The sequence below is a fragment of the Sander vitreus genome, chromosome 9 (assembly GCF_031162955.1).
Source record: "Sander vitreus isolate 19-12246 chromosome 9, sanVit1, whole genome shotgun sequence".
Classification (NCBI taxonomy): domain Eukaryota; kingdom Metazoa; phylum Chordata; class Actinopteri; order Perciformes; family Percidae; genus Sander; species Sander vitreus.
In genome coordinates, this window is record NC_135863.1 from 2,553,887 (window position 1) to 2,571,407 (window position 17,521).

A 17,521-nucleotide genomic window follows, 5' to 3' on the forward strand; every position below is an offset into this window, starting at 1 on the left:
ATAAATATTTACCACCACCATCAATTCCAAGTATTCCTTTTGGCTTGAAATTTTAAGTTTGCATTCTGGGGTAGACGCTCCATATTCATGCAAACCCCCCCCACTTTACTTAATTATATCCATTTTTATATTTTACACTTCAACTGCACTACATTTTGGAGGGACATATTGCAGTTTATTTTGCTGTTTGATTTTACAAAATAAAGGTATGATGAGCTTTTAACAAACTTTATGAGAACTGAATACCAGAAATGGAACATTCCAAACATGTGGTATTGGTTTTCTGCACATATGGTACAGAATCTGCTCTCTACACATACACAATCTCTGCAGTGTGAATGTTTTTCTGGTAGCGGACGTGTTCATAACATCAGCGTGAGGCTCCTTCTGAACAACAGTTTTTTTTGTCTGCAAATAACCTAAACTAAACTAAACTAAACTAGGCAAAGCAACTATATTCATATAGCTCAGTTCAGCAACAAGGCAATTCAAAGTGCTTTACAGAAAACATAAAAGAGCATTTAAAAACAATTAAAAACATCTCTTAAAGAATAGAAAACAACACGCTGACATTGACCCCAATGTTGCTCCAAACTTCTTACATCAGCTACTCTGTTTTTCTACTGTTACGTAACCTTATAACTTAGCTCAATGGCCTCTCAATATGCACTGTGTGTGTGTGTGTGTGTGTGTGTGTGTGTGTGTGTGTGTGTGTGTGTGTGTGTGTGTGTGTGTGTGTTGGTAAATATTAGCACAGGAAGATCGCTTTTAACTCCAGGAGACACGTCCCCGCTGGCTTTATTTTTTGTAATCATAATACGTCCAATATCATCGCAGTGCAAACACTTAGTATAAAATATCGTCTTTAACAAAATTTACATTCACATAAAACATCTCGATAAATACATCTTCAACAAAAGAACTTGACAAATATCGGTTCATTCATAATATATCTCTGAAAAAGACTCTGCAATGTACAATAATAGCAAGTAATACCTACATATAACAATTGAAACCCGTATCATACAGTATGAAAATATCCAATTTACAGGAAAAAAATTATTGTACATAACTTCTTTTCCATCAATTTCAATCAACTGGTTAAAGCAAGTGTATAAAAATCCTCATTTTTAATCTCTTAGAAACTCAAAGTAAGCATTCAAGCTACTATATAGACTGTATGTATACATTTTAAATATGATGACAAGAAGTACAACATCATCATTTCAGTCAGTTTATCGTGTCCAAATAAATCTTTTCAAAAAAAATCAACACTTGCCATCATTTGATCATTGAGTTACAAAAACGTTAAAGAACAGTAAAAATACAGGCATTCAACAAAAGGAAAATCCACAATAACAGTAGCCACGCATTCAGTTGTGCTACAGCTCAACACCAACAAGTTTGATATGTTTATGAAAATAGGTTGGCACATTTGAAAACCAGCTACCTGTTGACTACAGCAGGAGCGGGGAGGAGGTGAAACCCCCGTCCTGATGTCAAACTGTCCTAAAAAAATGTCCTCGGAAAAAGAAAGGTTCGCAGACCAAGCTCATGAAGAAGACACGGGTCAAAAAAGCACCTTACATTCAAGAGGACCGCTACCTTTAGCACATGCATGAGGACTAGATTTAAACAGAGTCAATGTGTGTCCGCTGCTCGGCCTGTATGAATGTTTCATCAAAGCATGCATGTAAGAGCCACAGGCTTGCAGGCAGTGCATGCTAGAACAGATTAGAGGAGAGTTAATGGCTGTGGTAAGCCGTACTGTGAGTAGCATGCTATACCATAAAATAAATCATCTGGATTTGTGTGAGGAAGCCAGACACAGAGGTTTGGGTGTCTCCTCATGAACAGCAGTTTTCTTCACTCGACCAAAGCAGATTTTGAGTTCATGAAAATAGTAGAACAGAATATATTTAAATAATAGAAAATATTTTCTTAATAAACAAGTACGCAGAGAAAAAAAGATTTCTTTTTTTCAAATAGAAATCCACGAGGAAGGAATCACACTCGCACAATACAGAAAATAAGTTTTTCTAAGTCATGCTTTAACTCCACAGAGATACAGACTTGTGTGGCTAGCTATGCACATTCTATTGGCTACATACAATATCAGGTCAAAAATAGGATCCAGCTGGCTACAGCATGCAAGGGGCTGAGATAGGAGACAAACCGCTTTATTGCTACACTTTGACGAGGAAGAATCTGGAGTCAAGCATCACAGGGAAACAGACAGCTCACATAACTGAAATGCAGCAATCATGCACTTAAAGACACTGAGCGGCTCAGGGAAACAAGAGTTTACCTCATGTGCCGCTGGAGCGTTAAAGTGAAGGGGCATAAATGTCCAGGAGATGATTTGAAGGCAATGCCCTGTCGTATTTTGGCAAGTTTTATACTACCACCAATTTACAATTATACATTTGGCTTCATCCACTTTAAAAACATATACCTCTTGGACAACAATGCCCCTGCAATTCATTAATTCATCTGAAGTGGTGTCAAATAAATCAATAAAGGATCTAAAAGACAACAAAAGAAATGGCAAGGAACTCATTGTGTGGGGTGCTCGCTAAGGCAAAAGCACTGATTTGGCTTCATACTGAGAGAAAAGGGTCAGCTAAAAGTTGTTGGAAGGAAAATTCCACATGTGGTTGTTGTTTGCGAGAGAGGCTTTCATGCTACACCATCAATTGTGCAATTGTTTGTTATTTTGATGCTGATTTAGGTTGTTACAGTTGTCGAAACAGTTGTGGGTGTCGACTCTGAAATCGCGGAGCGTCCCTTAACCTTTGATTGGTTACAGAGCAACGTGGCTGAAAGCATCCTGCATATGGTTCATGGCACCCCAGCGGTGTGAAACAACAAACAGGCCTCGAGTGTGGAGGGAGAGTCCGACTGAGGTTGCCCCAGACTCCAGTCCTAAACGCAGTCCAGGCCCCGAGTCCAGGCCTCCCATTGGACAATTAGCGCCTCAGCTGCCTCCCACAGCCACAAGAAGAAGAGTGGAGGTCGGCTCTACTTTTTCCCTGCTTTGAAAAAACTCTCTCTGCTACTGCTATCTTGTTGCCATCCATGCTATTCCCCCACCCTCCCCCCCCTCCACTCTCATTTTCTTGTTTACCATGATCACAATGAAGAAAGTATCCGTCATACCGTTGCCGTGGGGACAGAGGGCAGGTACCTGGTGGCGCTGGAGGAGGTGGTTGGTTTGGCCATGTTCGGGCTCGGGGTCCTGGCCGTAGCGTAGGTGGTCACGGTGGGGGTGGGGCTCAGCCTGGTACACACGCTGCCCTGGGTGAACGCGCTGAACCGCCGCTGCTGCTGGATTTGAGATGGTCTGCTGCCGTTCCCGCGCCCTTCCAGGAAGTATGTGAGCATCTGACCTTTGCCCTTCACGCTGACCTGGCCCCTGCACACAAAGTTGTAGTGGTCTGTGAGGAGACGATGAACCTCCTCTGTCACCTGGAGAGGAAACACAGGAGGAGGAGGTTTCTCATGATGTCAGCTCTTCACGCTAGGAGACAGTCGAGCAAAAACGCTCTCAAATACGCTGCATTGCTTTCACTTAAAACAATGTACAGAAGGAATTAGTCTGGATTGACTTAAGTACATTTCCAGGATGTTGCCATTCTCAAAATCCCTTCGCTACAGGATACAACAACAAACTTCGAGCCAGCAAGCTACACACTGAAAATGGCAAGTTTCGTGCATCGTGCAACAAGGCAGGCCTGCTTGGTTCTTTAGGTGTATGATTGCAAAGATTTACAAAGAATATGTCTACAGCATTTACTATCTACTTTGTAACTGCGATGTTTCGGGACAGATTTGTGGGATCGCTCTGGACGAAGTACCAGGGCCGGCTCTAGCCCTTTGGTTGCCCTAGGCGAGATTGAGTTTTGCCTTCCCCCCCCCTCTAGTCTAGCATTGCCAGATCTCCACAGTGCGTGTCAGCGATAGAGCAGCAATGTATGTTCATTTTAGTTTCTAGCTTGCATGTAAGTTAGATGGCACCAACATTTGGTCTAATCATTTATGCACCTATTTCTACCTTTTTCTGAATCAATTTATGCTGGAAATATCTTTATGTAAAGGGAAACTTACAGATTACAATCCAAATATAAAAACATAATGGAATATTTAGCAGTAAGGCTCTCAGGCATTCTGTATTGCTTTCATCAGGGGTGGTACGGTTCATGAAAAAACATCTGAACCGTTCGGATCGCTTGTCTCGGTTCGGAGCGTGTGTGCGTCGCACGGTTCGTCAGTACACTGTTAATGTGCACTAACCACTTCATGCCGTAGTGCCCACTTTCGACACCTATGTTAAAACACTTACCGGAAATGACGACGGGATGAGCGTGACGAACGCAACACATGGCAGCTGATTGGACGAACGCGTCACGTGTGTCTTGCTGCTCCCGAATTTCAAAACAGACTAATGGTGTCTCGTTCTGAATACGATCTCGTATTTTACGAAAATAGGTCACCGAAACGTGTTTCTGAAAACATTTTAAGTGAGAAATAGGCCATACAGTTGCTGAATCTGTCTGCTTTTTTGATCGACAAAGGTCAGTTTAAAAGATTTTGGTCAGATTTTGAGAGGCGGCGAGCCGAGCCGACTGCTCCTCAGGTGGAGTGTGGAGTGCTGCAGGTCACGTCACGTGTAGAAATGTCAAGTGGCTTGAGTATATAGTCAAGCTGGAGTATATAGTCTGGTGTGTGGGAACATTTTGGATTTCATGTTACCTATGATGACAGTGGAAATAAAACAATAGATAGAACTGCCACTGTGTGCATGTGTTGTGCAACATGCATTCAATATGCTCATTTTAGCTATATATCATATGCTGAAGTATATTTCTGGAGTGTTAAAGATTAAAACAAAAATAACAAGAACCGTACAGAACCGAAAACCGTGACCCTAAAACCGTGATACGAACCGAACCGTGGGTTTTGTGAACTGTGCCACCCCTAACATTCATTTATTTATTCTCATTTGGATCGACTTTTCTAATTATATCTGAGTCAGCACACATGTAGCCTAGGCATCATTTACTCCTCCCTCCTCTTTTGCATCTTTTGTTGGGGAAGTAACCTCCTTAAATGTGCATATGACAATTATTCACCTCAATGATACATATATTCATTTTAATGAATTAATCAACCCCTGGACTGTAACATTTCAGATGTTTCAAAATGTTCAAAACGTTGTGCACATTCAAAATATATCTCATCTGTGCTCTCTGAGATTTGGATGAGTCATGATATTTTGAGAAAAATAAAGTGATGATAGGCGCACAGGTCTGCTTCAGAGCTCCGTGTGTTTGAGTCTGACCCATAGACTTGAAACGTCACGTCACGGGAACTGACAATAATCATCAATTCAATCTAATAATCGGACAAGTAAACGTGTGGCTGAGGGGAGCGCCCTAGGATGATCATGTTTAATAAACATGTTTTATTTCGCTTGTCATGCTAATTCTATTATTAATGAGAAGTAGACCTAAGGGCGACACGGCGCCCCCAACACATTTGACGCCTATAGCAATCGCCGGCCCTGCAAAGTACACACGACGATACACTGGTAAGAGCAAGTAACATTTAACTGTGTGAACAGTTAACTTCATTTAATATTATATGTGGCGTTTTCTTTAGCGGGGTGCAAATGTTCCACCAACACAGGTTCCTTCCCGAGACAGCCGCAACACGATTGTGATTGTTTTAAGAAATGCAAACCACAGAACTGTGGAGATGGGTCTGGCAATGGGAGACTAGGTTTTGGATCTCTGTGCAGGCACGGTGGTGGTACCAAACTAACTTAACAAGACTTCAGAAAGCTACACACAGCTACTGTGCCCAGACGCTCTTTGCCAAGAAATACTTCCAAGTAAACTAAGCTAAAACTAAACTGACGTCTCTCTAAGGCCACAAATTGTTGGCATGGTTTTTCTGTTTGGATGTTTTTTTATGCTGTCCTTTTGACCAGGTCTCTCTTGAAACAATCTCTGTGAGACTTTCACCTGGTAATAACAGGAGAAATAAAGAAGACTAAAGTACTGTACCTGGATCTTTCCTTGTACCCCGGTGCTGTCCATCCTGCTGGCTACGTTCACTGTGTTTCCCCAGATGTCATACTGAGGTCTTCTGGCTCCAATCACTCCTGCCACCACTGGTCCCACATTGATACCTGGACACATGAACACAACGAAGGGGCTGAAACACACACCCAACAACATTCAGGTCTCAAGTTTTAAAACAATGAAAGTGCTCTCACTCAGATCACATTCAAACATTTTCATCTGTTTTTCAATAATATTTCAAAGAAATAATAATCATTGTTTTAGGTTATTTTGTCATTAAAAACAGAACATATTGAGCCATGTGTTTTGTTTGGTGTTCCTTTTAAAGGTCCAGTGTGTAACGTCTTTAGTTACCCAACTTTCAAGTTCACAAACTTGTCCTTTTTCATGAATATTTACCTCCACCATCAATTCCAAGTATTCCTATTGGCTTGAAATTTTACATTTGCATTTGCATGAACTGGGGTAGAAGCTCCATATTCATGCTCCATCTTAAAATACGTACAGGACATACTGCTCCGCCTTTCACGTTTTTGCTGTCACATGATAAACTCACAGGTGCTGCTAATGCTGCTAATGGGTATCTTGGCCTTTTGAAGCGTGAAGGCTACCGTAGCTGTAATACATACTTTGAACTGCGTGGCGTGAGAGAGTTGATTGCGATATATGATCTCAACGCTAGATGGGAGAAATTCCCACACATTGGACCTTTAAAGCCTTGCATGAGGAGTTTAGCAAATGCAGTTTCCCTTCCTCGATTTGATGCCAAGTAACACCAGGGACAGAATCACCGATACAGATACTCTTTAAAAGCTGCTACTGTTCATGAAGGGATAGCTATGTTTCATGATTTATAAGGTATAAATGATATATTGTTGTGTATTGTATGAGTAATTAGGCGAGTGTATCATTGATAAGCTCCTTCTAATTGCCTTTTCATTACTATCAAGTGATTTGCTAAACATTTGGCATTTATCTTTCTCTGTTTATTGCTAAATCACATGCATGTTAAAACAAAGGACCATTTTTTTAAATGATAAATTACAAACATTGCATTGTGTAAAATCTCTGACAAAGTGATCGCCGCACAACCCGAAAAGGATCCAGTGTTAGACTGACTCTTTTTTCTTTTTGGTATCGATCCTGTGAATGCTAGTATCAATACTCTTAAAACATTGTTACTCTGAACTTAACATTCAAGCGCATTATTAGCTAAAAGAATGGGGCAAAGATGACCTAATATGGTTCTATTTTTAGATTTGAAGATCATATAAGCACTCTTTTTAACATTAAGGGATCATTTATTGCATTTGAGCCATGTATCCATCTCATCTAGAACATTGTTCATACGAGATATCAACCTATGTGCATCTTTATCTGTAAGAAAAATATTGGTATTGTCAGCATAAAAAAAGGAGAGCGCTTCTTTTGATATCAAATGCAAATCATTGATGTAGATAAGAAATGACACCTAGTGTGGAACCTTGTGGAAAACCACAGTGTATGTGACTATATGATGAAATCCATTCCGAATGACATTGTTTACTGTTAAATAAGTAGCTTTTAAACCAATTGAGTTCAGTACCAACTAGTAAACCGACTGATAAATAAAACAATCTTACTAATTACACCACTGTGACGACATGTCTCTCTGCAAATCACTGGCATTGCTTCATCTTTACAGCCACAGTTCTGCAGGTATTGCTGTATTCTGCAGGTCTCCAGTATTACGCAAATTCCTAAAAGTTGCATTTGTGTAAAAGGGGGTTCAGCCAAGCACACAAAACACATGCAGCCCCACAGTCTGCAGACAGGATGGCACTGTGTACACCAGGCTACGCTGGGATTAAACAAGGGCTCCTGTTGCAGGCTCTCCACAGGATACCCAACACAATGGAACCCAGAACTTCAGGTCTCGCTGTGACTAGCTTCCTGGAGTCAACGCTCTTTCTGTGATGCATTTCCTTCCAAACTTACCGGCACTGAGCAGCGGTGGTGCCCAGTGCAATAGGTCAGAAGAAGCTCCAACGCCAATGTTTATATTGACCAGTGTGTGTTTGTGTGTGCATGTGTGTGACTTTTCACTCACCTACTCTCAGGACAAAGTCATTGTAAGACTGGTAGTTGATGGCATCCAGGACGTCAAACATATCAATGGCAAAATCTGACACTGTGCATAAATGTGAGGTGGTGGACTTCTTCGCCTGTGAATCAGAGAATCACACAAATGTCAGCAGGCCCAAACGGAATCTGCAGGTTTTTTTGTTTGTTTTGTTTTTACAGTTAACTGAGTTTAATTCTATTTCTTTTTAAATCTGGGGAAGATTCTGGCCCTAATAATCAGAAAAACGCACATTTATGCACAAACAAGCATGCTTACGTCCAAGTTAGAAAGTGATATTACCCTCCAGTTCTGTTTCCCCTATGTAATTATATACAGTATTATCTAGGAGCGCCACAAAAGCACGCACCAGGGTTTTCCCCAAAGTCAAACCACCTTTGTGACTGACTGTTAAGTTTGCGTACAGTTTTGCAGAAGTTGCAGAAAGGGCCGTTTTGTTTGTCAGCGTTGCAGGATTTAAAGAAACTTTATGAATGCAGTATATGCTGACACCACAGAGGCTGGTAATCCCTCACAGAGGATTTGTGGAGTGAAAAGTGACAAATATCAACATAATAGCTACCTGCAATACCCTGCAAACACAAAACACATACGGGATCTAAATATAGCTTCTGCATGTGTACCTTGGAGGCAGTTGTAGGAACCAGCCCTACTGCAGCCATGTATGTACTGCCAATAGTCTTGATTTTCTCAATATCCCTGTAGCACTCTTTGTCCATCAGCTGGAAGGGGGAAAAAAGAGAAAAAAACAGGAGGAAAGCATTACTACAATTGCAATTTTAAAATCAAATTGTCGTAAATTGTCCATCTAAGTTCATACAGTATATATTATTGGTTCATATATATTATAGGTTGTGTTGGCAAACAAATCCAAATGCAAATTAAAATGGACTATTTTAGTGTGTTTGAGTAAATTAATGCTTCATGTTGTTGATTATAGATGCAAGCAGGCCAAAAGTCATCTGTAAGTCATTCCTTATTCTGAAAACTTTCCCAACCGCAACCATTGCTTATTATATTGCATCAATAAACATAGTATTTTTTAAACCCTCAGTCATGGCCACAATGTCATCTTTTTTAAATGAGATTATGGAGGTCATGTTGCCCCAGATTCTCCAAAGGCAGAGCAGGCAGACATGAAAACTGCAGGGGGAATATACAGTATATATATAAAAACTGCAGATTTACGATGCAACAAAATTGACTCACCTCATCAAAGTCGGCGATGATCTCATTGAGCAGCCTGAGACACTCGACGCCCATGTTGTTCCCGTCCAACTCAATGTAAAAGTCGTTGAAGTTGGCGATGGAGGCGAACAACACTCCGACCTGAGCGTAGGACTGGTAGTACAGGTCCTGGGGGGGAGAAAAGTGAAGTCAAAACTGGTATGACCCATATCTGTTGGAAAGCTTAATCACAAGGCATTAAAGGGTCTGTTTTAGTTTTGGTCTTATTTGCTCAGCATCCGAGATATCCGCCTTCACCCCTAGTAAAACGGAGATGAAGTGTCCCTGTTAATCCACAGACTGCACTGTGAACAGTTTTCATTTGAACGACTTTCCTCTCTGAGGAAATAGTGCCTTTTAAAAACTAAAAACAGTGTGTTCTGTGGATTATCCAGACTAACAGGGAAACTGTTTTTTTTTATGTCATGACAATTCTATTCACTTTCATTGTATCGGGGGGTTGGGGCAGCACAGTGGATCAGTGGTTAGCAATCAGTGGTTAGCACTGTCGCCTCACAGCAAGACGGTTCCGGGTTTGAATCTGCTTCTTTTTTTCTGTTTGGAGTTTTTATGTTCTCCCTGTGTTAGCGTGGGGTTTCTCCTGCTTCTCCATTTCTTCTGTACTTGTCAATGATTGTCTGTCTCTATGTCAGCCCTGTGAAAGTCTGGTGACATGTCCAGGGTGTACCCCGCCTCTCGGCCCATGTCAGCTGGGGACCAATTAATAATGTTATGTATTTTCCATTAGTCTTGTTGAAGCTTATTTGCGAAATGATACTTGTGTCCAAAAAAAAGCTTGTATTATTTAGCCATATATTGTACACCAAAGTTCCAACTGTGATGAAAATGTACTGTATTTCATTTTTTCTCTTCTTCCTTGCACACATGTATTTTTGATACACAAATAGATTTCCCATGGGATGTGCAATAGTTAAATAATGTTATAGAAACATAAAAGCCAGCTGCATTGCAGCTTATGGTTCAGATTCAAGAATCAGGAGAGCTTCACTGTCATGATGTCTTTGACAGCAATATTGCAGGTGTATTACCAATCAGGTTCCAGGTGATTAAGAAATATAAAATAAGCAAGATTACTTTTTTGGGTTGCAATTTCCGTACTGGCTAAGGTCACTGCACACATCTTAGGAACATATTTGGTTACACAAGGTATCTACATAAGAGTGACATGACACTGTCATGAACGTGTCATAAACATTATAAACAAGTCATAAACGTTTATGACATAACGCTTCTTTTAGTAAGTGTCATTCGGTTTTGTCATGACAAGTTATGGTTAGGGTTCATGTGTCATGACTGTGTCATGACAGTGTCATGACTGTGTCATGACAGTGTCATGACTGTGTCATGACAGTGTCATGACTGTGTTCATGACAGTGTCATGTCATTCTTATGTAGATACCTTCAAGTTAAGTGTTACCACATATTATACTGTATATGTGTATGTGTATATATATATATATAAGTATATAAAGGGCAAACAAATCCAGTATGCTTGCATGTGGCCACTGTAGAAAAAAAAAAACATTTTTTCAAGCATAACGTTGGAGCAGATAAACTTTCAATTCCAGGCAGCAGATTCCCACTGTGCTGTGTTATGAATACAGTGTATGGGTGAACTTTAGCCCAAAGGAAAGAGAGGACGCCTTTCTATACACTGTAGCTGCGAGGGGTCACCGATGTGCCAGAAACATACTTCCTGACTTCCTGCCCCCAGTGTTTACTAGTCTCGGCCTACTGTGGCTCTGCAGAAGCATTGTCAGTTGTGAGAAGAAAACAAAAACCTCTGGATGATGTCACTGTGATGTCATCAGGGTTATTTCATTTCAGGATTAAAGACTTTAACAGAAGTTACAAACTGGGGGTATGGAGTTTGTAAGAAATGGACATTTACCATGCAGAAAAGGTGTAATAAAAAGAAACTATCCAGGTGCATTATAGGAAATGTAGGTTCCTGCATTTTTGGAGCTTGACCCATATCAGGGACTGGATTTTAACCACTCTTCTTTGGATCCCTTCCAACTCCCAAAACGTTATTAAAGTGCCATATTAAATCGCTGGCTTAAGTTTGTTCTTTAAGTCTGTAAGTAATAATTTCGCATGTCAGTCAAAGACCCCCTTGTGGTCACTGTTTTTGTAGTCCTTGAGCTCATTATGCTACAATTTAGCTCTGATTTGTTTTATTTTTCTAATATGCTAAATAGGATAAATTCTGGCTTGCAACATCAAAGCTGTGTCCTAATTGTAGTTTTCTTCTTTAACACAAAACAGGCACTGAATACGTTGTACTATACAAAGTATTACAATTACACAATCACCAGGCAAATGCATGTACCCCTTCATGATAACATTTCCTGCTTCTGTATCTATTTTGCAAAGCTAAAAGGCAGATTTTAGAATATATACAATATATACAATAATATGGGAGATAAGGAAGAAATTTAAAGGAAATGGCGGGGGAGGAGTTTGCAACATTGTTTTGCTTATGTGCTGTTTAATGGAAGGATTTGCAAATAAAAGCTTCTATTTCAGTTTTTAACATTAGAATGTGAGTTTGCTTCCACTTTGTTAATTTGAAAATGTCTCCTAACAGGAATTACAGCACAAATGTTACTAGTTATGAGCCATCAGATCCATACATAATGTTTCCATCCATGCATATTTATACCCATAACTTTTAAAGTTGGATACTAACATCACACCTACACAAATGCCCAAACATTAACAATACTTTATGTAGCCTAGACAATATGGACACCGTGTTAGTGTTTACAAAGCTTGTCCTCTTTCGGGGCTACAAATTTCCTGAAATGATGTATGTATTCATCACTTCCTGAGAAAGGGAGGATGGGGCCAAGAAAGGAACAGAGATCAGTGGAGGGGATGTTCATCAATCAGTGGATACAGACACATAGGGCTGTCAGCTCACACTTCCACTTTAACACCACAAAGTGGACACACACGCCATTGTCCTAAACAGCTGGGATATATTTCCCACATTAAGACCCAAAATCTTGCAGGGCATATTGGACATGAAGCCTGCAACCTGCTCCAGTTTTAATCCGCAAACTATCCACGTATAATTCTCCTGCATTACCTAAATAAAGAACTGAATACCAGCTTGCAGTGTTTTCCCTCGGTTTGTGGAAGACTTGGGTGCACTTATTTTCAGACTTTCCCCCAGACTTTACCTCTCCAGGCTTGTAAAAGTCATTCAAGTGAAACCATCTGAGAAGGGAAAATCACTCTTTGATCGACCTGCTCACAACTCAGACATATCGTCACACAACCTGTGACAAACATGTCCTTGTATTGACGGGTGACAAGCCAAAATAAGGTTGGGAGTCATAGATTTTGACGTCTAAAGAACATTCCCTTTTCAATCAAACTCTGCCAAGTTTTAACCCAGATGTCTCAGTGTCTTTAAAACAACATCACCAACCAGCCCCTCCCGGGTGTATCAGGAAACACTGGGAAGTCTTTGCTGGTTTCAGAGGCCTTAACTCTCTGGTGATCCATGTTGGGCGAGCCTGGACATGTCTGATGATGCTCACCATGTTCCTGGGGTTTGACATGAGGAAGTGCTGAGCCACATGAGCCGGCAGCAGGTTAAACAGGATCCTCTTGTTGTCCAGCTTCACCTTCTCCATGTCGCATCTGTCCTCCTCCGCCTGGCGCAATCAGCAATTTACACAACACACAAGTGGAGAAGGAGAGGTGAGTCCTTACAGAGTCACAGGGATGTAGATCCAAAGTGAAACTGATGCTCTATTGTCTAAAATTACAATGAAGCTTCATTGCAGCTCAAAGCTCAGAGGTAGATGTAATTGCTTATCCTTATCACTAGAGGGAGATAATGACAAACAAGACAAACGTTCACTGTCATTCTTAAAATAGAAACATGGATGCAAACATATAATTCAAACACACACTGTATGCATTTAGGCCTATATTAAGCCATTTCTGCCTAAAACTAAATCGTAAAGTTTTTGTAATAAAAATTTCCATCAGAAATCAACTTGTTTCAAGAAATTAGTGTCTGTAGCTTCTTTCTTTTTTACTTTTGTGAATTATATTGGCGTAGGCTATATTTTTGTATTTTAATAATTAGCTTACTATAGAGCTAGGGGAATATACAAATCATAAAACAAAATAAACAAATAAATAAAAATGGCACAATTTCACATTGTCTTAAATATTTAAGATTCTGACCGAGTGAGAAGCATCTGTGAGTACAGGTAGGGGTTCTAGGGTTCGGGTCTACTACCCGAACCCTAGAACCCGAGACCCATCCCAGGACCCGTACTGTTTCGGTTCCACGGTTTATATAGGTCCAGGTTGGGTCTCATTCTATTGCCGCGGGTACCAAGGTCTGTTGAACTGTATACTGTATAATACTGTGTGTGCGTGTGTGTGTGTGTGTGTGTGTGTGTGTGTGGGTGTGCGTGCTCAGGAAGTTAAGGGTCAGAGAGCAGCAGACCGAGCCGAGGTCAGGCCACAAGCGATGCTAGCAGCCGTAGCCAACCGTTACTTTAGTTTAAAAGAGCAAACAGTCAAAGTTATCTTTATTATGCTAGATGCAACAAAACTGCAAAGCTTATTCTGAATGAGCCGCATTTGTTACGAACCGTCACAGCAAGTGGACTTTTAAGATGAAATAACGAGTGGATTAGCTAACCGTGCTGTTTCAAACAGCAAAAACTTTTTTGCCATTTTGCCAACTTTCCTGGCAAGGAGGAGGCTACTATCGTTACTTCAGGTAAGACACAAAGTTTTCTTTTGACAACTTGTAAATTTTACTTGTTAACTTGTCCGGTCAGTTCGAGTCCGACATTTCTCCGTTCTGCACGGGTACGGGTCCCAGCTTTCAAATAATAGACGGGTCGGGATCGCGATATTACGAATCCCACTATGGCCACGCCAAGACCCGCCCTTCAATAGCATTTATTGGTCAGGCGTCCATGAGAACCCGTACATGTAACCCCATTTATACAGGTCCTGTCCCCTGACCAATTGGCTATCATAACCTTTACCACTCCAGTTGAAATGCCTAACCCCAACCAATCGCGCTGCTTCGTAGGGCGGGTCTTGGCGTGGCCATAGTGGGATTCGTAATTTTGCGTCCGGATCGGTTCTTATATTACATCTATGGGTGCGGTTCCGGGTAGTACATTTACGTTTTTTTTGGGTTCTGGCACGTATTTTTGGACCTCTATGTGTGAGCTGGGCTACATGTTATAGTACACTTAGTCTATTAGATTGATAATCTGCCGACCAACTTTACACTCGCCTACACAAGGTCCAAATAAATGCTGTAATAACACTACAAGGTTTCAACTGTCTATAACATTGATTGATTCATTGAAAGTGCTTGCTTTGAATATGTACAGATAACAAATCAGTCTATATGTAAACATCTAGCCGAATAATAATAATAATAATAATAATAATAATAATTTATAATAGAGCTCAACCGATAATGATTTGAAGACTGATAGGCCTACCAATGTTGATGTTTGAGAAAAATGAGAAAAAATTGATAGTGACTGATATTGTAATATGCGTGTCCAGAAACAATAATAGTTGAATGATAGTTTGTTTTAGAAAATACTTGAAACCAGTTCATCTGCATTGGAAACAGGTTGAAATATTCTTACTGCACTGACATAAAAAACATTAAAATAATTTAGCACATAAGTTTGTATATACAGTGGGGAGAACAAGTATTTGATACACTGCAGATTTTGCAGGTTTTCCTACTTAGAGACTAGAGGTCTGTAATTTTTATCATAGGTACACTTCAACTGTGAGAGACGGACTCTAAAACAAAAATCCAGAAAATCACATTGTATGATTTTTAAATAATTAATTTGCATTTTATTGCATGACATAAGTATTTGATCACCTACCAACCAGTAAGAATTCCGGCTCTGAAGAATTCGGACCTGTTCGTTTTTCTTTAAGAAGCCCTCCTGTTCTCCACTCATTACCTGTATTAACTGCACCTGTTTGAACTCATTACCTGTATAAAAGACACCTGTCCACACACTCAATCAAACAGACTCCAACCTCTCCACAATGGCTAAGACCAGAGAGCTGTGTAAGGACATCAGGGATACAATTGTAGACCTGCACAAGGCTGGGATGGGCTACAGGACAAGGCAACAACTGTTGGCGCAATTATTAGAAAATGGAAGAAGTTCAAGATGACGGTCAATCTCCCTCGGTCTGGGGCTCCATGCAAGATCTCACCTCGTGGGGCATCAATGATCATGAGGAAGGTGAGGGATCAGCCAAGAACTACATGGCAGGACCTGGTCAATGACCTGAAGAGAGCTGGGACCACAGTCTCAAAGAAAACCATTAGTAACACACTACGCCGTCATGGATTACAATCCTGCAGCGCACGCAAGGTCCCCCTGCTCAAGCCAGCGCATGTCCAGGCCCATCTGAAGTTTGCCAATGACCATCTGGATGATCCACAGGAGGAATGGGAGAAGGTCATGTGGTCTGATGAGACAAAAATAGAGCTTTTTGGTCTAAACTCCACTCGCTGTGTTTGGAGGAAGAAGAAGGATGAGTACAACCCCAAGAACACCATCCCAACCGTGAAGCGTGGGGATGCTTTTCTGCAAAGGTGACTGGACGACTGCACCGTATATAGGGGAGGATGGATGGGGTCATGTATCGCGAGATCTTGGCCAACAACCTCCTTCCCTCAGTAAGAGCAATGAAGATGGGTCGTGGCTGGGTCTTCCAGCATGACAACGACCCGAAACACACAGCCAGGGCAACTAAGGAGTGGCTCTGTAAGAAGCATCTCAAGGTCCTGGAGTGGCTTAGCCAGTCTCCAGACCTGAACCCAATAGAAAATCTTTGGAGGGAGCTGAAAGTCCGTATTGCCCAACAACAGCCCCGAAACCTGAAGGATCTGGAGGAAGGTCTGTATGGAGGAGTGGGCCAAAATCCCTGCTGCAGTGTGTGCAAACCTGGTCAAGAACTACAGGAAACGTATGATCTCTGTAATTGCAAACAAAGGTTTCTGTACCAAATATTAAGCTCTGCTTTTCTGATGTATCAAATACTTATGTCATGCAATAAAATGCAAATGAATTACTTAAAAATCATACAATGTGATTTTCTGGATTTTTGTTTTAGATTCCGTCACTCACAGTTGAAGTGTACCTATGATAAAAATGACAGACTTCTACATGCTTTGTAAGTAGGAAAACCTGCAAAATCGGCAGTGTATCAAATACTTGTTCTCCCCACTGTATGTTTTTCACTACATAAACAACATACAATTTTCCATAAACACAACAGTAGCAATTTGGGGTTCAGTGTCTTGCTCAAGGCCACTTACGACACCTACAATACGCAGATTTTTTTTTTTGCGGTGCACAAGAGCACTGACTGTGCACACAAAGCCGTATGCATATATGAGCAGCAACAGGTGTGCTACAAGTAGGGTTCGGCATCGTTTTGATTTTAACAATTCTGATTCCAATTCTGATTCTTCCTTTCGATTCCGGTACTTATCCATTTTCCAATTTTTTGAGTGGTGGAGTCGAAACGGGTCGCATGCTTATTTCACAGATAAATGGAACATTTTATTTTTATATAATGGTGGTATACTGTTTTACCGAGCTTTTTCAGAGTTCCGCTTACTGTGCTCCACGGCTGCAACGCAACAAGCGCCTGGAAGTAAGGTGACCGCTACGGAAACCAAAACTTAAATTTGGAACCGATGATAGGAACCAAATTTACCAATAAAAAAAACGATTCCATTGTTGGAACCGGTTATCGATGCCCAATCCTAGCTACAAGTACAAACAGACGTACCTGAGTAGCCCAGAGATAGTCAAGCCGCATCTTCAGGTCCAGCTGTCTTGAATGCAGAGCCAGAGCTCCAGAAAACAGCAAGGCAGCCAACACTGGATCATACCCCCCTGTGTGGAGAAACCCTCCTCTGAAAGACAAACACACACAGAGAAACAACATTTGGTTGTTTGCTTCTTTAATAGGCAAATAAAAAAACTGAAAAGAAATCTAAATTCAAAATGCATAC

At 40.9% G+C, this 17,521-nt stretch overlaps 1 protein-coding gene across 2 annotated transcripts in view; it reads right to left on the minus strand.

The window, feature by feature from the left end:
- Positions 1 to 3,111: 3,111 nt before the first annotated feature.
- adcy1a (adenylate cyclase 1a) overlaps positions 3,112 to 17,521 on the minus strand; it is a 53,389-nt gene continuing 38,979 nt past the window's right edge. The window contains exons 14-20 of one of the 2 annotated variants that reach the window (XM_078258105.1): positions 17,296 to 17,422; positions 13,008 to 13,124; positions 9,418 to 9,564; positions 8,832 to 8,930; positions 8,176 to 8,290; positions 6,069 to 6,193; positions 3,112 to 3,468 (exon numbers count right to left, since the gene is read on the minus strand). In XM_078258105.1, the coding sequence (XP_078114231.1) occupies positions 3,154 to 3,468; positions 6,069 to 6,193; positions 8,176 to 8,290; positions 8,832 to 8,930; positions 9,418 to 9,564; positions 13,008 to 13,124; positions 17,296 to 17,422 (1,045 nt within the window). In that variant the 3' untranslated portion in view covers positions 3,112 to 3,153. Of the gene's footprint in view, positions 3,469 to 6,068; positions 6,194 to 8,175; positions 8,291 to 8,831; positions 8,931 to 9,417; positions 9,580 to 13,001; positions 13,125 to 17,295; positions 17,423 to 17,521 lie in introns of both variants that reach the window. The other variant, XM_078258108.1, reaches the window with a different exon arrangement.